Below are 19,991 nucleotides of genomic sequence, written 5' to 3'. Positions count from 1 at the left end.
AGAAATATACATATATACATATGTATATATATATGGAGATAGAGAAATAGCGGGAGTGAGTGTGAGAGAGAGAGAGAGAGAGAGAGCAATGACGGCGGCAACAAATTCCTAGTCGAGATTAGAGCCCACAAAACGTGTTTTCTCCCAATTTTTCGTACACATTTTACATAAAGTTTTAGACAATTGAAATAGTAATAATATATATATGAATATATATATATATATATACCACCTAAAGATGTACATATTTATGAAATGTGTTTCAAAGGACATTTATTTTAGAGGCTTAGCTAATTATTGATTTTCACTCTGAAATTCGTGGGTAAGTTTTTTCTCATTTTGTTTCTTTCTTTCTTTACGTTTCATATTTTTTGTGTTTTTCTTATTCCTTCGGATGGCTTTGTGTGCGTGTGTGTGTGTGTGTGTGTGTGTTTTTTTTTTTTTTGTCGGTCTCTGAGAAGACAAATGACTTTCACTAGGCAACCGTTGCGGCAATTGCAGTTGCAAGTGCAACTTGTCCATGACGCGCGCGAACCCGTGACACAGAATACAAAGTCGGAAGGCGTCCCCAAAAAAATAAAACCAGCCCAACCACAAGCCAACACACAAAAGGAAAATCCCCGCCGACATCAACCGCCATGCCGATAGGTGCAGCAGCAATAGCAGCAGCAGAATTTTCCTTTATTTTTTTCCTCCTTTCTTCTGCCCTGCCTGCCCCAATCTCTCTCCATGAGTCACGCAAAAAAGAGGAAAAATGTATGGTGACGGGCGCGCAAAGTAATGGCCGTTGGGATGGGGTTAAGCAGGTGGCACTGGTGGTGGCGGTGGAGGTGGGCCGTGGTTCTGCTTCTTCTTCTTCTTCTTACCAATTTTCAATGACTGGTGCAGCAGTCCATGCATATGCACTGCATGCATTTGGCTCCCACTGTCTGGGACGGTTGCCGCCTCAGATGCGGCATCCAAGCAACACACACTGGTAACAACACGAGGGCCAAGCCAACCTAGCGGCGTGTGGCGTAAGTTTGCTACTGACCCGCCATGGCATTGATTCACTCCAACTTCAGCTCCTCTCCTCGGGTGCTCTCTATACGTGTGTGTGTGAGACACGAAATAGTCGAGTCAGTCGGGTCTGTTCTCGCGCAGAGATACACGGCCGAGATAGCCGGCAAATCGAGGCAGAGAGAGAGACAGAAAGAGAGAGCGACACAGAGTGAGAGAGCCCCAACTAGTCGTACTCCCTCGTCGAGACAATGTTCGGTGTGGATTTGGGCAGTAAAATCTATACAAGTGAAATCAAACAAAAGGAAAAAATAAAACTTCCGGTTTTGTTCTTTTTCCGTTTCCGTTGCATAGAAGAGCATTCGCATTCCCATTTATTGTTTTTTGGGTACACACAAACCGTTGCTGCCACGTCGATAGCCTCGACGACAAACACACTCGGGATTATAGCAATATCTAGCGGCCGGACAATAGTCATAGTCATTGGTGTTGGTATTGGAGCATTTGATCCTTAGGCAACTGACCTCTTCATTGGCTTGACATGTTATACCCATAACCTCGTAATAATCTGATGAGAATAATATATCATCCACCGATATATACATATGTAGATATATGTACTTATAGTTTACCATTCATCTGACTGATGGCTGAATGAAATGAGGCAAAGCAAAGTATCATAAATAAGCTAAACATTGCGACTAATCTATTGTATAGTGAAGTGGAACAAAAAGGCAAAATAAGTAAAGCGTAAATAATGCATTTAGAATAGAAGAGAAAAAAAAACGTTGGAGATAAATTAGAGGAGTCCAAAGTTCAGCTAGCTCTGCTGAGACAATGCCATAAATATGACCCATTGATGGAAACATAAATACATTTCCATATACATACATACGTATGCAGCAGACGTAAACGTAAACTCAAACTCGAACAACAGCAGCAGCAGCAACAACAACCAAAACAAAGATGCTGACTGCGCGCCCCTGACACTGAAATCCGCATTGCAAGGCCAATCGACGAAATCAGGCCACGCACACGAAACGAGAACTCCAGGCACACGGACACGACAACGACGCGGCAGTAGAAACACCAACAACAACTGCCATAAAGCCATCTCCTGGCAAATGCCTACACAGACCAGGCCAACCCGCTGGTTAACCAGAGGTAAGTGCACTCTGAAACTTGCCTCCAGCTCCAACTCCAACATCAACATCAACTCCACAAATGCATTTGTATGTGTGCCTCCCTTTCTCTCTCGCTAACACTCTCTCTCTCTCTCTCTCTCTTTTTCTCTCTGTCTGTCTATGTGTGTGTGTGTGTGTGTGTGTGTGTGTGGCATCTCGGCGGCATTGCATCATCATAGGTCCTCGTCGTTGTCGTTGTCGGTGTCGTGGTCACAACGAACAGGAACAGGAACAGCAACAGAAACAGCAGCAGGTGGAGTAGAAGGAAATGGGTAGCAAGTTGTGGCTCGCGATGCGTTCTGATGGTCAAAACCGCCTCACCATCTCTTCACCTTAGGTTGATTTTGAATGTGTTACAAGTGCATTGCACAGTGGGTCTTAAGTCTCAGATTCCTTGACAGACAGAATTACAATTTTCTTCATAGACCTTCTAAATAAAGAGTTACCCTATAAAAGCGTTTAAAATTCCACTTTTTGCATCTAAATTAGCTCATAAAAGTTTAGAATCGGGACCGATTTATAGCTGTGAAACAGGGGTACTTTATCTCCCAAAATTATGCAGCAAGAAGTTTAAGGGTTCAATTTTTATACATTTTAAGAAATTTTTGTATGCTCTGTAGATAAAAAATTATTCTTGACCGACACTTTTCTTTCCAGTTTCTCTCTAACAAATTGTTATAAGTAAAACCAAATCGTCATTGTTTCACTGTGTGGCCCCATGGCGACGTCATTATCCCTGCCAGGTTGTCTGTGGTCTCTCGTTGTGGGTGTTCTCGTTGCCATTGTCGTTGTCGTGGTCGTGATCGTGGAATGCTTTTGCCGGGGGCTTTGCGAAAGACAAACTGTGAGGCTGAGTGCAAGTCGCGCGCCCGTTGCTTCTCTATGGTAAAACTCCGCCTCCCGCCTCTCTGTATCTGTGAGTCAGTAAGTGTATTTGTGTGTGTTTGGGTATGAAAGTGAAATTGCAGAGGCCGAGAGGCCGCATCTATATCGTGGTCGTTGTCGTGGTCTCGTGGTCGTGGCCGTGGCCATGACCCGTCTGCAAAATGCACTCAGCTCTCACACAGATATATGTTTATGTGCATACAGATTTTTGGGGAAAATTCAGGAAACGCGGTCACATTCACATGCGTAACACGGATGACAACAACAGGGCGAATGAATGACGACGACGATAACAACAAAGACGGTCAAGCGGGTCGTATAAGTAATGTGAGCTAAAATCTGTATAGTTTTTTGATTTTTCCCCCTCCACTTTCTATCATTAAAAGAATATCGAGAATATTCCAAAAGTATCTGTCTCAGCATCTTATCTAAATTGAGAGGTCAAAAGTTAATTTTTCCCATAATAACTCGATGAACTTAAAAATTCACACCTCCAAAGAATGCTTTCCATCCATCATACATGCTGATGGGTTTTGCTTTTTAAATTATGTTTTAATAGCATACTTTTTAGGGTCTTGGTGAGGTGAAGCTATGCGTTAACAGCATATTTTTATAGCATACTTGTTTGGGCATAGTTGGGCAACAGTTTCTACTCACTTTGTACTTTTAAATATATTTCTACAATTCACATCAAACGTGAAAGTGTTGAGACACACACATCCACAAAACAAACACTCACTTGCACATACAAATATACAATATACAACAAAAAAAAAAAAAAAAACTGAAATACTGCGACAAAGCGGGCAAAAGCTACAGCTTCTCGTTAGTGAGGATGACGATGATGACGATGACGATGACGTAGACAACGTGCATATGTAGTGTCGATGCTGACGTTAAAACGTAAACTGATTGAAAGTGTGTTGTGTCCGGCCGGCTTATGCCGGTTTGTTGATGATGACGGCCAGGCCAGGCCGGGTCGGGCCGGGTTGAGTCGGGTCGGGCGCCTAAAATTGTGTAGAGTTTGGTGACGAGAGGCGAAAACGATGTGAATGTGAATGCGTATGGACCGACCCCGACCCCTCAGAAAAATTGTTTTGTGACAGAGGCAGGACCAATTTATTTACTCTTTAAAATGCCGACAAAGCGACAATCAACACACACACATACACACACACACACACACACACACACACGTACACAGTTAAATACACACTATGTTTGACTCCTCGCTTTCGCTTTTGTGTTTAGTGTTCGGTTCGGCTCACGATTCTCTCTCTTTCGCACGCTTTCTCTCTTGCTATTTCTTGTCTCATTCTCTCTATGCTCTCTATGCGTTGGATTTTGTTAAAACTCTCTATATCTCTCTCATTCTCTGATTGTCTACCTTCCTCCGCTCTCTGGCTCTCCCACATACACTTTGCGGGCAATTGCAAGTCAGTTTTCAATTGTCAATTTAAAGGCGCGCGCCGGCAGGTATGCAACAGTTTTTTTCCAAACACATTTTTATAAGCATTTTTTGCATACACATACATGTTTTAAATTCTAGCAAAACTCATTAAAATATATGTATATACAATATATGTAAACATTTATGTACCTACATATATGTATACGCCACTCTGTGTATATAAAAAGACTTTTCTATATTCAATAGCGAGACGCCGACTGATTGTTAAAGTAACTAAAGTTTAGGCTGGGGCCTTACAAAGGAATGCGGGGAATAAGAAACATATGTACATATATTTATCTACATATTCAAAAGCCTTCGTTTCTCTTTACATATGTATGTACATATGACAAAAAATAAATGGTAAAATCTTTAAGCTAATGATTGACTTTTCAGCCAACTTTGACAAGACTAAGCCAATTCTTTTTATGCTAAAATTTAACTCCCACGTACGAGAGTATCCAAAATTAGGTAAAGTTTCTTAACTTTATTCTATGTAGTAAAAGCCAAACTTTCAGATGGCTAAGCCATTTAGTTTAACTTAAACTTAAACTTAACAGCTTAAGTTCCTCTTCCAAAGTATTGAGGAAATTTAAACTAAACTCGATCTTTTCCTATAAAAGATCACAGCTACAAGGGTTTTCAAGTGTAACCCCTTAAACGTTCTGCATTTGCATGGAGTTTTCATAAAGTGAATTCGTCAATTCTTACTTTTGGGCGGTAAATTTACTCCATTTTCCATGCCGAGTTCCACATTTGCATATAACTTTGTAAATAAATATATAATACTGTTGGAATCTGAAATATCATCAAAATGTGGTACGAAAAAACTAACAACTTTGCAACAAAATTTATTACTCTTGGCTTAAATGCACAAAATCAATATTGTAGTTTATAATAGAAACTCTAAATGCAGAGGCAATGCATATTTGTGCCAACTGCAAAATAAGAAAGGAAAAAAAAGAAACAACAAGGAAAGAAGCAAACAGAACGAAAAGGCAACCACCTCCTCCTAAAGCCGGCAAAACAGAGTAAAACAAAAAAAAAAAACAAAGGCACAAAAAAAATAAGGCAAGGTCAAACACGAGCATCCGAAAAATGGGGACTAAAAACTAACCAAAAACTAAAAGTGAGTTTGGCATTGCAAGTAAGGCTGTGTCACAGGACGAGGAACAGAAACAGGAACAGGGAGCAGGAGCAGCAGAATGAGGCTCTAGTGTAGGTGGCAGAGGCAGAGACAGAAGAGCAACGCCGAAATTCATTCATAAAATTTCTAAAACGCGCTAAAATCTAAAATTCTAAACCGCACCCCATCCACCCGGGGTTCTGGCTCAGGTTCCGGCATCTGGTCCCCGTCCTGCCATCCAGTTTGTGTGCGTCTGTGTGTGAGACCAACCAACCAACCAAGCCCATTTTTGTGTTTTTTGGGTGCATCGTGACAGGAAGAGAGAGAGAGAGAAAGCGAAGGGAGCTGCGGTGTTCCTGAAGGCTGCCCAATTTTCTATATTTTCTATGTTCTCCTCCTGGTGCGGGTTCTGTTGCCATTGGCACAACTAGCTGTAGTCCTCTTGCCTTTCACGAGTGTGGATCTGTGTGTGTGTGTGTGTGTGTCCTATTTGGTGCATGTCGCCCATGTTTTTCAGGGGGTACGCGTAAAAAATCACCCACTTTTCGGGTGTCAATTTTAGTTTTTGGAAACTAACTATTCTGCAGTTGCATCTCATTGTGTTGGGTGGATTAAGAGAGTTGAAGCTGAAAAGTATGCTATGTTTTACTTGACTTGAAATTGAATTTTTGATGTGTGTGTTTTGTGACCAACTGTACCAAAATGCATTTGACGACAACGATGCAAATTCAACTAAAAACACACACACACACACACAGAAGAGTCCACTAAAAAAACACATTTTAAATGTACATAATATATACATGTATGTACATATGTATGTATAAAATAAAATACATCTTTTATGTAAAAACCAAAATACATAAACCACAAAAATAAAACAATAAAAAAAAACAAACACACACACACACACACGCACATAATTACACACGTATGTACATATGTATGTCTAGGCATATGCACAGCAGGCACCCTAAGGCCTCTTATCAAAAACTCTCTCTGCTACATATACAAACACGTACATACATACATATGCACATAAATATATATATATACATACATACATACATATACATGTATGTGTATCGTTTGCTGCATGTGCGCAACAAAATGCGTTTTTCTGCACTGCATTGCCATTCCGGCCCAACGAGCTAAGAGCCCCAAACAACAACACCTAACTTTTGCAGTGCTGAACAAGTGCAACAAACTCTACACAAACAACACAAAAACTCCATTCGACCGTCCAATCCCCATTCCACAAAAACTCATCCCCAAATCCAAACCCATAACCATATCGTACAACATATCGCCGCCCCAAACAAAATGCAATCAAATGGCAAAAATTTTTGCCCAGAACTGTGCAATATTGAGAAATAGTAGCGGATTCCTGTCCCTCACATAGAAACGATCGGGGCGCCGAAAAATAAATCGCAATTATAGATGAGGAATAAAGTTTATCTACACAATGTTGTTTTTGGCGAGTTTCCATATGGGTTAATCTGAGGCTATCAAAAGAGGCTAGTTTGCCCCCTGAAGTATGCAATAACCAGTTCTAAAGCGTTTCTATTGCATACTTTGGCGGGCAAAGCTCTTCTACGATATAATCTGTATAGTCAAGATTCATAAAATTAGTTACTTTTTAATACCTTTCAATCCGCTCCTGACAGAGTGCAACTGCATTCTGCAGTCGGGTCTTGTCTGGTGTGGTAGGCAGAGAGTGATAGAGGAAAGGACTGTGAGAGAAAGAGAGAGGTGTAATGGGTAAGGCCAGACGAGACACTGACCATAAAACAGCAAAAACAAATTGCATGAAACATTTTAGTTGGATTTTCTATATAGAAAATTGAAGTGTACATATGTATGCGTTTGTGTATGTGTGTGTGTGTGTGTGCATAATCCATGTACATTGCATTGAGTTTTGCATGAATGTTATATAGAAACTGCATCCCTTAGCCAATCAGTTCAAAAAAATTTCTATGTATGCATGTGTGTGTGTGTGTGTGTGTTTGTGTGTGTATGTATGTACATAAAATACATTTCATTTAAATTAAAATAAATAAAATACTTTTGCTGCAACTCAGTGACGCCTAAAAAACAAAAGCTTAGACTAAATGGCCAACACGACACGACAGAGAGACATTTTGGCTAGACTACATATGTACATATGTATGTATAGACAATCTATGCACATACATACATTCATATCGACAGGAAATGCATACATATGTATGTATGTATGTATGTACATATGTATATGTGTATAGGAAATGCATTTGCTTTCCTTCATGTTCATGGAGTTTAATTGATTCCACTTCAACGTTTGTTTCCTTCATCTTCATCTTCATCTTCAATTTCATCAGAATCATCATCATCAACAACATTTTCTTATTGCTGTTGTTGGTGTCTTTTGTGGCTGGTTAGAAATTGTAGGCAATTTATTTTTCAAAAATTCATTAATTTTCTTCCAAAGGCAAATGCCTTTTCCTTTGTGCGTCTGTGTGTGTGTGTGTGTGTGTGTGTGTGTATGTGGAAAGCTGCAGGTTTTAAGCATTGAAATTTAATCAATACTAAAGGAAAACTCAAATCCTTAAGCAATTTAATTAAGGTGCAAAATAGCTTTTAAAACATCTTTAAATAGAAACTTAAATAATTAAGAAATAAATGTATCCCATGATGTAAGTAAAGAGGAAACGAACTTGTTTCCTTCAGCTCTCAAAAAAGAATCTAAAATAATTATATTTCATTGTTCCCCACAAGCCCAGACTCTCTGATCCAAGATTCCTGCTCTGAATAGGTCAAAATAATCCAGTTAATAGCATTAGTCTAGTATTTTTGGCAACTCAGACTTTAGTCAGGAAAGAACGGTCTTTAAGAGACGTTAAAAAAAACCCTTTCTCTTTTTTAAAACTAAATAATCTTGGGTTTTGAATTCATATTCCCAATGTTGGATTTTAAGAAAAGCAATCCGTTTAATCAAAAGAATAGCAATCCATTTAAGTTTCATGGGGCCAATGAACTTGCAGAAATTGCATCAACAGTAGATGAACAGCAAACGAATTATGGCCATTCAAAAATCTCTATGTGTGGCTCGAAGCATCAAGGAAAATAGAGGAAGAGAGGGAGGGAGACAGAGGAAGTACACGACACGGTTACGGCTACGGATACATTAACCAAACACGGCCGCTGAAATTCCAAAAAGGAAGTGGCTAAGAGGGGGGAGTGGACAGGAGGAGAGACACAAAAAGGGGAACAACAACGTCCTCGACCTAGTTCAATGTCAATGTCATTGTGTGCCACATTATCGCCATCGCCATCGCCGTCGCCGTCGACGATGATGACGACGACGACGATGACGACGACGACGTCCTTTCGCAGGCTTGTCCTTGGCTGGAGGAAAACACGAGCCACGGCCACGAACATGGCCCAAAGTGGCACACGGGCACACGGCACACTGGGTACAGGATACTCGTCCTTAGTAATACTCCACCCCAAGCCCCTAGAGCCACACACTCACACAGACACACACAGCAAGCACACCCATTTAAACGAGACAACAACAATCAGCAAGAGCCAGCCAAACTGCTGCAACGATGCATACGGGCAGCGTGAGTGGTCCAGAGGCAACAGGCATCAGCAGGCACCAGTCACCAGGCACCAGGCTAGGGTGGCGACAATATCCTTGCACTTGTGTAGCAAAGGCCGCGAGGCTGGGGCTAAAGCACTCACAATCACACCTCCAAGCTGAGTAGGGAGAGCCAACCAACCAATCCGCCGTACAGAATCCGAATCAGAATCAGAGCCAAAGCTCCAACTCCAAACCTTAACTCGTTTGTCGTGCAATTCGCCTCCTTTTGGACGCGTGTCCGTGGCCATGCAGGACCTCAAACTCCACTTCAAAATGCCCCATTCGCGTTGCACTCCAAGCTGCACTCCACTTTGCTCCACTTCACTCTCCCACCCTCTCGTTTTTGCTCTCTCTTTCTTTCTCTCACTCTTTCTTTCTCTCTCTCTCTCTCTCTCTCTATGGTACTTTATCTATGCCTTTGCTTGGACTGGGCTGCATTGTACTCTCGCTCTTTCTGTCTCCCTCTTGCCATCATCGTCATCATCATCATCATCTCCACCACAACAAAGTCTGCATTTGCACCAGACATAAAGGGTTCGGGTTTTGGTTAGAGTTGGCTTTTTTTTTGGGTGGGAGGCGCCAGGGATTTTTGGGTTTGGGTTTGGTTCTTTAGCAAATTCTCGGCAGTTCGTGCTCATGTTCGTTTCGATGCACATCGTGCTCTCGTTTTGCTCTCTAAATTCAAAGTTTATCCGAGTCCTGTTTTTCGTGTGAATCTGTGTATGTGTCTGTGTGTAGAAACTCTATTTTCGGGTGGATGTACTTACATACATATATGTATGTACATATATGTATTTTCAAAAGGGTGATTCAGTTGCCTTTTAAAATTTATTCTAAATGGGGGGATCACATAAATCTGATTCGCAAGCTTCTAATAAGATGACCAAAATAAAAAATGCAATTTAAAGGACAAACAGTTTAAGTATTCAAAAAGATATTCCCAATACCTCTTCGTTAACTGGCCGAAAGCTTCAGACCAAAGAGAAAGCAAAAATGTCAAAATGCACATTTTCAATTACACAATAACGGTTATTGATCTATGTATATCTCTATGTAAGCTTTCTGTAATATACCCTTACAAAACGGTCGAACTGTTTGCTATAGTAAGTTGCTAAGATTATAAATGTTCGATTGATCCGAACCCAAAGAATATAGACAAATTATATTATACTCTTCGAAATGCCATAGTTATAGCCAACAAGAAATTTCATTAAAATTTATGAAGTTAATTTTTGTAAGCTCAAATCTCTTGTTTTTCTTTTCTTCTTCTCTTTCTGTACATTTGTATGTACTTGTATTAATCAGAGTTTGTTTGTATTTTTGTCGCGTGTCGCTCTATGAAGAGTGTTCAAGGTGTTAATGACAGTAAAGTATATTTTTATTACAGGTGACCGTTAGACGATTACCAAACAGAAAGAGAGCGGCTCAAGACAGAGAGAAAGAGAGAGAGAGAGAGAGAGAGAGTGAGCAAAAATGAGTGCCCATTTGAGGGAGAGAAGTCTGCAGAAGAAACAAAAATGGGCTAAGAATCAAGACAGGCAAAAACAACAACAGCAGACATCACCATTAGCAACAACAACAAGGAGAGAGAGCAACTCAGCCGGTCGCATTCCAGCACAGGCAGTCAACGTCGACGTTCTACCACGATCGCGGACCGCACAGTCTATCTCTCTCGCAGTTAGCGTCGAGATCTTCAGCCAGCAAGTTGGCCAGAGTTTGAGCTCAGGTACCAACCCATAATAATCACAACAACAACGATAAGCAGACAAAAACAAAAAAAAAAAAAGAGAAAAAGAAATTCAATTCCGAATATGGAAAAGATCGTTAATACATATATTCGAATATAAACAACAAAAAGTATCTGTTGTTGCTGCGCGCTGTCTGTGTGTGTGTGTCTGTGTGTGTGTATGAACTTTCCTCAAGCATGCGGGAATTGTATTTAGGTGGTTTATTTTTTTGTTTTTTTTGAGTCTGCGTAGAAAAAGAAGCTAAAAGAAAGTGCGAACAGGTTTCTCTGGTCTCTGGCCACTGCAAGAAGACGTGGCACAACACCAACAACAGATCCGACATTCTTTCAGATGAAAGACATATGTATGCACATATGTACTATGTATGCATACTATTATAACAAACTAATTAAATAACAAAGTGAAAGTGATTAAATGATATGAAACAATATTTGCAAACAAAAAAAAACACTTCTCACGATCGAACAAAAAGAGGAAAATAAAGTAAACAGATCCCAGCATGTCGTCAACCTACACAAGTACGATACAACGCCGCAAGACGGCAACAACAACAACAACACGATCCAAGTCAAAGCAGAAACAACAAATTGCAGTTGAAAATAAGCAACAACAGCCAATCGAAAATCAAATCAGCGAACAACAACAAAACGAAAGACTTCACTTTCGCAGCGCAGGCGAGCAACAGCAACAGCAACAACAACAACAACAATCACACAGTCGCCGACGTTCAACAACCTCACCACCTACAGCTGCCAACTCAACTAACTCACCATTATGCTGTAACGGTGGTCTGTCCTCCATGCTAAATTACTGCCGCGATATTAACTGCCACCTGAATGCAGCGACAGCGAAAGCAACAACAGCAGCAGTAACTAGTGCAGCAGCAGCGGGCTCTAATGCTGCTAATGCTGCACCTTTGCGCGGCAGCGTTGAGCGGCATTCTTCGTTGACGCCGACGCCAACGCCGACGTCGAAACATACTTCACCTTCACCAACCGCAACTACCTCGACATGTTCTCGCTCTCGCTCTAGATCACGTTCATGCTCGTGCGATGATGATAACTGTTTGAGGAGCAGGAAGAGCACTAGGATTGGCAATTTACAGCCAAGTGTTTGGTTTACAGTTAACCTGAGCATCGATCTCCTGAGTTGGACCCTTTTCCTCTTAGCCTTTGGCACACGTTTTTACAAATTGGCAACACCAGCTCATGTTGTGTAGGTATTTTGATTCCATTCCCACTCCAAACATGTGAATAACTTGGATTACTCTTGATTCCAGGTTCGATGAGCTGCACTATGGCAAATATATATCACACTATATGCGCAACATATTCTTTTTCGATCAGCATCCACCGTTGGGTAAACAATTGATTGCTGGATTGGTTAGCTTTGCCGGCTACGATGGCAATTACACATTCTCACGTATTGGAGCTCCATATGCACCAAATGTGCCCGTCTTTTGGCTTCGTTTTGTTCCCGCCCTGTGTGGAAGTCTCCTGGCACCGGCGGTCTATAAACTTTTGATGGAGGCGCAACTACGTCGCTGGGCAGCTGCTCTGGGTGGCCTTCTGATTGTCTTCGATAACTCTCTGTTGACCCAGTCGCGATTTGTCCTCATGGAATCGATGCTATTGCTGGCCAGCACCTTGGGCATTGCCTGCCTGCTGCGATTTCAGAGATGCCGTCTGGGCAGTGTGAAATGGTTGGTAAATGGTACAGCCGCTGGCTTTTCCTTGGCCTGTGCAGGAAGCATCAAATATGTGGGATTTCTCGCCCTTGGCTTGGCTGCGTATCTATTGTGTCGCCACCTGTGGCAATTGTTGTACGATGCCCGTTTAAGTAGTGAGTAAAAAACAGATAGAAAGAGACAGAGAGAGAGAGAGACAGAGGATAATGGTAAACTTTTCCTCAATTTCAGCATTCCAACTCTGGCTGCATGCATTGGGCAGACTTTTACTATTCGCCGGCATTCCATTAATCGTCTACATCGGTGTCTTTTATGTGCACTTGAAGACATTGCATCGAGCTGGGCCTCATGATAGCATAATGACAAGTGCTTTTCAGGCCTCACTGGACGGCGGATTGGCCTCGATTACTCGAGGTCAACCATTGGCTGTGGTCCATGGCTCGCAGATAACTTTACGGCACACACACGGACGCACCTGTTGGTTGCACTCACATGCCGCCGTCTACCCAGTGCGCTACAAGGATAAACGAGGTTCCTCTCATCAACAGCAGGTGACCTGCTATTCCTTTAAAGACGTCAACAATTGGTGGATCGTTAAACGACCGGAACGAGATGATCTGGTTGTGGGCGAGCAACCAGATGTCATACGCCATGGTGACATTATTCAGTTGGTCCATGGCATAACAAGTCGCGCTCTAAATTCCCACGATGTGGCTGCTCCCATGACACCGCAATGCCAGGAGGTTAGCTGCTACATTGACTATGAGATTAAGATGGAGGGCGAACTATTGTGGCGTGTGGAAATCCTCAATAGAAAGACAGAAGGTGATCGCTGGCACGCCATCAAATCGGAGATACGTCTGATTCACGAGTCGACGGGAGCTGCTCTGAAATTTAGTGGACGTCAGTTACCCGACTGGGGCTTTAATCAGCATGAAGTGGTAGCTGACCGGGAACAGGAGCATGACGATGCTATTTGGAATGTGGAAGAGCATCGCTATACAAAGAGTAAGCCTTGATTGTACCTCGTTCTTTGATATAGATTCAATAGCTGTCTATCTTTGTTACTTCCAGCTCAAGATCAACGGGAAAGAGAACGCCAACTTTTGTCCGCTGAAATGATACCCACGCATCGGACACGTCTCTCATTCTGGGCCAAGTTACTGGAACTGCAGACAAAGATGTTCTGGCATGCCAAGCAACTGCAGAGTCACATGTACAGTTCGATGCCCCATGAGTGGCCATTGTTGGATAAGGGCATCGCCTATTGGGTCGATGGTGGCAATTCCAGTGCCCAGATCTATTTGCTTGGCAATGTTCTGATCTGGTATACGGCCAGTGGTGGCCTATTCATCTATGCCTCTTTGCTGGCCTTCTATGCAGTGCGTCGGCGTCGTCTCTGCTATGATATATCCATGCAGGAATGGGAACGTTTCATCCTTGCCGGCGACACATTCTTTGTGGGCTATTTAATGCATTATTTGCCATACTTTTTTGTCGATCGGACACTCTTCCTGCACAACTACTTGCCGGCCTTTGTCTTTAAGTTACTCCTTTTGTGTTATGTATTGGAACATTTGGATTATCTGTTGCGTCGCTACTGCACGGGACGTGGTCTCCATTTGTTGCAGGGCTATCGTCTCGCTTTAATCTTTTGGTTAGTGGCTGTTGGCATAGTTTTTGTCAAGTTTTTACCTCTAAGCTATGGATCGACTAAAATGTCGGCCGACGAGATTATTAATCTTAGATGGAAAGATACCTGGGACTTTATATTGCAAAAGAACTATGTGCTTAACTAAAAAGGGCATCAATGTACCATGTACCATGTACAATAAACTGTTACAACATCATTCTAAGAAATGTATGTACTCAACTTAGTTACATAAGTTAGTTAGTGAAATGGTCTAAATTTCAATCAGACGACGAATAAATCAATTTATTTATACATCCATATTAACCTAGCCTTAGCTCCATGTATCATTTTGAGTTTATAGAAATTATTTGTTACCAAGCAAAGAAAACATCTCATAGATAAGCACACAAAAAAACAATAACAAACAAAACATACAAATACTAACATTTTACTCCCTCTCATCAACTCTCCTAATATGGTCAACAATGAACGGTGTAGGGATCAGATTGGCGATATGCGAGCCGCTGGTTTGCCCTCGGTAATCGGCGGCAAGGATCATCGACTCAGTGAGTGTTTAAATATAGCAAATCCCGAAGAGAAGGCGGAATATATGATAACGGCAGAATGTAAACGGAAGAGGGCTGTAGTCACTCCACGATCGCCTATCATGCCTGAAAACAGTGTGGGCAACCTGTTGGCCATTGAACTCTCCAAATCTCGTTTTGCGGCCTTTAAAGAGAAATTCTCCGAGGATATGTATTTTAAGAAGGCTAAATTGGGTCACTCCAAGCCGGCTGGGGCTAAGCCGGACCATGTCACGAATACGAATACAACATTTGGTTGCTCCTCGACCAGTTCGGAGAAAGTCTATCCAATCATATTGCCACAAAAGACGGCTCAACAAATCAATGAGGAATATGCGAGTTTCCATGATAAATACATTATAAGTCATAATCATTATTTTCCCGCAGAGCAGGTCAATAGAAAGTTAGTTTGATTGAAATCTATTTAAAGAGAGAGAAAGTTCTTATCTTTTTATCACACTATAGATATGGCAAAGCATTTAATCGTCGGGATACCTTTGGAAAATTTTATGGCGTCGATGATAATGGTGGCAAGGTGAAACGTTGCATGCAACAATGTTTCGATCAAGTGATTATAGTGAGTAAAACCCAAATAGATTACATAGATCGCACCTATGGACGCTTGGGAAAGAAGTACAAAGAGTAAGTGATACCCAGATAAGAGTTCGAACTATTTTCTAACAGTTTTGCATTTTTTCCTGCCAGATATCCGTATGTTGTGCCACCCGATATGATCCATGGGATACCCACAAGCTTCTCCGAATGTGATGGAAAAATGTTGATTGAAAACATTTCGCCGTGTGTCAATAATGCCAAACTCATCGACGCCTTTGGCTATTTAAATATGTGGCGACAGAATCTTCATAAACGCCACGATTTCCATATGTATGATTTAATCTCAATGCTGGAGCGTCACGATACGGATAAGAATGGACAACTGCCGTTTAATAGAATCATTGAAATTATGCATAAAATGCACTTACGCATCGATGGACCCAAAATTCGTATAGCTATGATTCACTTTGGCATGCTGGATCCGAAGAAATCGAGCTTAGAAATGGTCGATTACAAGGAATTCTGTCGTTTACTCTCCATCCATGAGCCATTGCCCACTACGGGCAATATATCGAGTTTGCCAGCAAATATCTATACAAAAGATACAACATATCGACTCTTTTGTGATGATCTCAAAAAGAAACCCAATGAGGGACGAACGGAACGTACACCGTTTCGTACACCTGAGCAGCAGGATGATGATCTAGTGCGAGCCAAGGATCTAGTTCAACCGCAAATATCTACACTTCTGGGCTTGGGTCCTAGTGATTATCAACGTCATCGTCCGAAACTTCAATTGGAGAGAATTTTCAAAAATGTTCTCACCAGCGATGAACTCAATTCATTGTGGGATAAACTTCCGAATGAATATCCAAATCAAAATGACGTGTTTTCTGTATATCAAATACGTTCCGCAATGGATAAATACGAAATAAACAAAGTGAAATAAAGTTATACAAATATCTTTAAGGCGAATTAGTATTGTGCTCGCAAGAGGTATTAAATTACCCTCAATTATCCAGCCAATTGGTTTTAGCTTTTCCCAACTGTTTTCCTGCTTTCTTAGAATTCAATCAACTCTAAAATAGTTTCTCCGTCAGTTCATTCTTAATCCGACTGAGGTAGAAAACTCAAGTCTTTCAGACTAAAATAAAACAATGAAATCGCTTGAAATTGCTCCGCTTTTGCATATAATATTTGCTCAATTGATTGGATTGACTTTTGCCATGCATAATCCATTCATGCATGAGGGTAACAATAGTTTTGCATTGACATAAATATAGAAATTATTTATGGTATATATTTATTATTCTAGGTTGCTATTTGGGTGAAGTTTTAAAATGTACATTACGTTTGTTGATTTGTTGGCGTTATCATTGTAAGTGCATTGAAAATCATATTGAAGCTGGACCAGGTCTAGGTTGCTTATATAAAGAATTTGGTAAATAAAAAAAAATATTTTTATATAACTAAAAAAAAGTATTTGGCCCATGAGGGGATCGAACCCGCGACCTTCGCGTTATTAGCACGACGCTCTAACCAACTGAGCTAATGGGCCTTGTTGTTTAAGGCGCGCCAAATGACTTACTTGGTCAAACGATTCTGGCGAAAGCTCTAGAACTTTTTCCATCTCGACACTAGTGACATTTATATTCTCTTTCTCATGCATCCTTTATACACACTTGGCTAATCTGTAAGTAAGGATTCCATTAAATATTTGTAAGATGGATATAGACAAATTAGCATACCAAGTAGATTAATTAAGTAATCCGATAATCTCACCTCTTAGTTATAATATTTGTTTAATATTTGTTTGATATGGAGACAATTGAATATTATTCATAAAAAATGTGAAAAAAGTGAAAAAGAAACGAAATGTTTCAATACTCTATACCCTTTTTAAAATGTATGTATCATAAAATCGGTTTAAGGAGCTTTTTATTTGGCAAGAAGATGCATTAAAGCCTTAATTTCGAAGGATTAAGTTCTCAGCTAGAGACAGACAGACTCTATCTGAGGTCAAAGGTTAAACACACAACGTTTTGTTGGGGCAAGTTGTTTGAGTGGCCAATATTTTGATGTCCAGATTCCCCAAACTCCCTTTAGTGATGGTTAGACAAAAAAAATGTTTGCTAAATTTTAATCAATGTTTTTAATTTCATATGCAGAAATTATAACTTTGGAATTTTGATTTTTTTCTTCTTTTAATGCCTATACACGCTAAATACACACACTTGGTTAATATACAAATCGGCGGACCATTCGCAATCTGAACTGGACTGTGCCACGATCATTTAGCACTGTCCAAAAAATCTTTGGCCTCATTGATTTTGGCCGCCAGATATGGTGATCCGCCTCGATCTGGATGATTTAACAGCATAATTTTCTTATGGGCATCCTTAATCTACACAATTGAGAAACAGGGAGTCGTTAGTCTACATTTATGGTCCAGTAATATGAACAATATTTCACCTTTAGTTTATTGGCACTTGGATTGACACCCAAGATGAGAGCTGCCTCACGTTTGCTCATCTTTGGCTCGAAGCCGCCTTTGTAGTATTTTGAATTGGCCATACTTTCGGCATCAAATTTGGGCAAATTTTTCAGGGCCTCATTGAATTTGGTTGTCATCTGTGGCATGCGGCGTACTAAATGTTTACCAGCGAATCCCACAGCAGCCACTCCAAGTCCGGCCAATATCAAGGAACTTGCCTTTAAATATTTGGGAGAGACAGCCGCGGTTGAGGCGGTAGATGATTGATGTAGTTTGGTTTCCATTGCAAATATATATACGATTGAGAGAGCAATAAGTTAGTAATATAAAAGCTAATGTCTTCTTGCTACTTAAAATGTGAACTAATTTTGTACCATTTTATGTAATTATAAAACAAAAAATGAAACGAAATATTTTGTTGTGCAGAACAGCTGAGAGTAGAATGTGAAGGCATGCTTCAATTTGATAAAGGTTATCGATAATTCATCGTTAGAGCATCCGTTGGGATTTCTATTCGTTAGGTCGACTTACCGTTACTCTATTTGTGTATCTTTTCGACATTTTGATATTAGAACACGTAAAACACTAGTTGAATGGTATTAGTTACTTATTCGAAATGAATGTTGTATTGGTCTTTCATAGACACTAATCTCTATGACTCTACGATTGAAATGCCTTATTGAGCAAACTGTTTAATTACTCAAAGCGATTAGACTACGAAATTATTGTCAGATGATAGAGTAGTAAACTATATACACTTTCTGGATGACTTTTGTTTTTCCACAGTCGAAAGGGGAAAAAAAACGCCTTTCAGCCTTCCAATAATTAATCTCCTCAAAAGAATAAATCTGCTTAAACCAATTGTATTTAGATGTATTGGGAGGAAATTTAATGTTTCCATTTCAAAACATTTACAAGTGAAATCAGCTGTTCCCTCCGCTGATGCTGAAAATGAGCGAGAAGGCAACACATGACTCATTTCACCGTTGAGTCCAACATGCAACCGTTGAGTCCAACATGCAACCGTTGGAGTTCAAACGAGAGCTTTTGCCTATCGAGTGTCTGCGCAAAATCATCTATCGATTGTTATCGCCAATCGGTGTTGGTGGGGGGGACACCAAGAAGAAAAAAAATAACACACAAAAGTCAAGAAGAAGAAGCGAGAAAATTTTTTGATGTGAAAAGTTTGTTTAAACAAAAATAAGTAAAATTTCCCAAAAATATTGATTAACAAGGAAAACGTTCAAGTGCGATTTTCTGTAGGCGGTCGGTCCCCCCGCACGTCGTGTGTGTGTGTGTGTGAGTGAGTGTTTGTGTGCGTGTGAGTGTGTGTTTGGCTTGTGTGCAAGCAAAAATAAAAAAAAAAATAATAAATATCCCCAAAAAAGAAAAAAAGTCAAAAGCAAAGAAAAGGCATCCACAACAACAACGACAACAACATCAACACAACAATAAAAAAAGGCAAATTATTTTTGCAGGAGGCAGCAGAAGGTTGCAGCAACCGTCAAACTGGAGCGCATTCCGGAATATTTGCGCGACACCGTCGATTGGCTGATGGGGTGAGAGAATAGTTCCTATTATCCTACATACAAACATCAATTTCCCATCAGCTTGATTTGTTAAACTGTAAACTAGGATTACATATTTGTATGGACCGAGTTACGACGACATCGCACTCTTGTTTTGTCTCCCTCTAACTATCTCACACCATCTCTCTTTTGCTCTCTTTGTCTCTTTCCTTTTTGATGTCCTCCTCTTTGCTTTCTTTCGCTTCGTTGCCCATTTGGCCTTTTGCCAATTGGCCTCGTTTTTTTCTCTTTCTTTTTGTTTTTGTTATTTTGACCATATCAAAAAGAAATTTCTTTTTTCGTCTCCGTATTTTGTTGTTGTTGTTTTGTGGCGCATTCTTCGTTATCGCCAGGAGAATGCTTTAAAGGAGAGAGCAGTCTTCAATACGAACAAAAAATATGGATCTTACATCATTATCATTAGAGCCCTGACAAAATCAAGTTGAGACCAAA

At 40.6% G+C, this 19,991-nt stretch overlaps 6 protein-coding genes and 1 non-coding gene across 16 annotated transcripts in view; 3 read left to right on the top strand and 4 right to left on the bottom strand.

Moving 5' to 3' along the window:
* LOC137578791 (transcription factor Clamp) overlaps window positions 1-19,991 on the bottom strand; it is a 52,984-nt gene that overhangs the window by 3,563 nt on the left and 29,430 nt on the right. Inside the window, exon 1 of one of the 6 annotated variants that reach the window (XM_068292367.1) lies at window positions 17,065-17,104. The exons of 1 other annotated variant lie outside the window; for it this stretch is intronic. The gene's annotated coding sequence lies outside the window, so the exon portion shown is untranslated. Of the gene's footprint in view, window positions 1-359; window positions 377-866; window positions 1,088-3,725; window positions 3,846-16,827; window positions 16,847-17,064; window positions 17,105-19,991 lie in introns of those variants that run through there. 4 more of the 6 variants (XM_068292370.1, XM_068292368.1, XM_068292366.1 and 1 more) reach the window with 4 other exon arrangements.
* rt (Protein O-mannosyltransferase rt) lies at window positions 228-14,661 on the top strand. 3 transcript variants are annotated; one of them, XM_068292357.1, is made up of 5 exons: window positions 228-322; window positions 10,657-12,232; window positions 12,297-12,859; window positions 12,936-13,712; window positions 13,779-14,661. In XM_068292357.1, the coding sequence occupies exons 2-5, from the start codon at window positions 11,517-11,519 to the stop codon at window positions 14,501-14,503; spliced, it is 2,781 nt and encodes a 926-aa protein (XP_068148458.1). In that variant the 5' UTR covers window positions 228-322; window positions 10,657-11,516; the 3' UTR covers window positions 14,504-14,661. The 3 variants fall into 3 exon arrangements, with proteins under 3 accessions (XP_068148458.1, XP_068148457.1, XP_068148459.1); XM_068292356.1 differs by lacking the exon at window positions 228-322 and adding an exon at window positions 9,930-9,989; XM_068292358.1 differs by lacking the exon at window positions 228-322 and having other exon boundaries at window positions 12,099-12,236.
* LOC137579144 (uncharacterized) lies at window positions 1,374-1,695 on the bottom strand. The gene is made up of 2 exons (XM_068292845.1): window positions 1,632-1,695; window positions 1,374-1,567 (listed from the first exon to the last, which is right to left on the bottom strand). The coding sequence occupies exons 1-2, from the start codon at window positions 1,693-1,695 to the stop codon at window positions 1,374-1,376; spliced, it is 258 nt and encodes an 85-aa protein (XP_068148946.1).
* Window positions 14,692-16,451, top strand: LOC137578793 (EF-hand domain-containing family member B). The gene is made up of 3 exons (XM_068292372.1): window positions 14,692-15,324; window positions 15,387-15,563; window positions 15,627-16,451. The coding sequence occupies exons 1-3, from the start codon at window positions 14,813-14,815 to the stop codon at window positions 16,423-16,425; spliced, it is 1,488 nt and encodes a 495-aa protein (XP_068148473.1). The 5' UTR covers window positions 14,692-14,812; the 3' UTR covers window positions 16,426-16,451.
* On the bottom strand, window positions 16,961-17,034 carry TRNAI-AAU (transfer RNA isoleucine (anticodon AAU)). Its single transcript has one exon. It is a non-coding gene; the product is annotated as a tRNA-Ile (tRNA).
* The window catches only part of LOC137578795 (mitochondrial import inner membrane translocase subunit TIM14), a 34,041-nt gene continuing 31,654 nt past the window's right edge, over window positions 17,605-19,991 (bottom strand). The window contains exons 1-3 of one of the 3 annotated variants that reach the window (XM_068292375.1): window positions 18,502-18,615; window positions 17,949-18,188; window positions 17,605-17,880 (exon numbers count right to left, since the gene is read on the bottom strand). In XM_068292375.1, coding sequence (XP_068148476.1) covers window positions 17,767-17,880; window positions 17,949-18,188; window positions 18,502-18,531 — 384 coding nt within the window. In that variant the 5' untranslated portion in view covers window positions 18,532-18,615 and the 3' untranslated portion in view covers window positions 17,605-17,766. Of the gene's footprint in view, window positions 17,881-17,948; window positions 18,189-18,344; window positions 18,414-18,501; window positions 18,616-19,991 lie in introns of those variants that run through there. The other 2 variants (XM_068292376.1, XM_068292374.1) reach the window with 2 other exon arrangements.
* The window catches only part of Mob2 (MOB kinase activator 2), a 49,243-nt gene continuing 48,343 nt past the window's right edge, over window positions 19,092-19,991 (top strand). Inside the window, exon 1 of the mRNA XM_068292363.1 lies at window positions 19,092-19,529. Coding sequence (XP_068148464.1) covers window positions 19,525-19,529 — 5 coding nt within the window. The 5' untranslated portion in view covers window positions 19,092-19,524. The remainder of the gene's footprint in view (window positions 19,530-19,991) is intronic.

Source organism: Drosophila tropicalis, unplaced genomic scaffold (assembly GCF_018151085.1).
Source record: "Drosophila tropicalis isolate 14030-0801.00 unplaced genomic scaffold, ASM1815108v1 contig_694, whole genome shotgun sequence".
Classification (NCBI taxonomy): Eukaryota; Metazoa; Arthropoda; class Insecta; order Diptera; family Drosophilidae; genus Drosophila; species Drosophila tropicalis.
The sequence above is the reverse complement of the archived record's forward strand: the minus strand, read 5'-3'. Positions and strand labels throughout refer to the sequence as shown.

Bases quoted from the DNA above. Each gene is read 5' to 3' on its own strand.
- LOC137578793 (XM_068292372.1), top strand. From the start codon at position 14,813: ATGGTCAACAATGAACGGTGTAGGGATCAGATTGGCGATATGCGAGCC. The intron at 15,325-15,386 runs GTTAGTTTGATT...ATCACACTATAG, and splicing joins GCAGAGCAGGTCAATAGAAA to ATATGGCAAAGCATTTAATC. The intron at 15,564-15,626 runs GTAAGTGATACC...TTTTCCTGCCAG, and splicing joins TTGGGAAAGAAGTACAAAGA to ATATCCGTATGTTGTGCCAC.
- LOC137579144 (XM_068292845.1), bottom strand. From the start codon at position 1,695: ATGTTTAGCTTATTTATGATACTTTGCTTTGCCTCATTTCATTCAGCC. The intron at 1,568-1,631 runs GTAAACTATAAG...TATTCTCATCAG, and splicing joins AGCCATCAGTCAGATGAATG to ATTATTACGAGGTTATGGGT.
- rt (XM_068292357.1), top strand. From the start codon at position 11,517: ATGTCGTCAACCTACACAAGTACGATACAACGCCGCAAGACGGCAACA. The intron at 12,233-12,296 runs GTAGGTATTTTG...TCTTGATTCCAG, and splicing joins GCAACACCAGCTCATGTTGT to GTTCGATGAGCTGCACTATG. The intron at 13,713-13,778 runs GTAAGCCTTGAT...TGTTACTTCCAG, and splicing joins AGAGCATCGCTATACAAAGA to CTCAAGATCAACGGGAAAGA.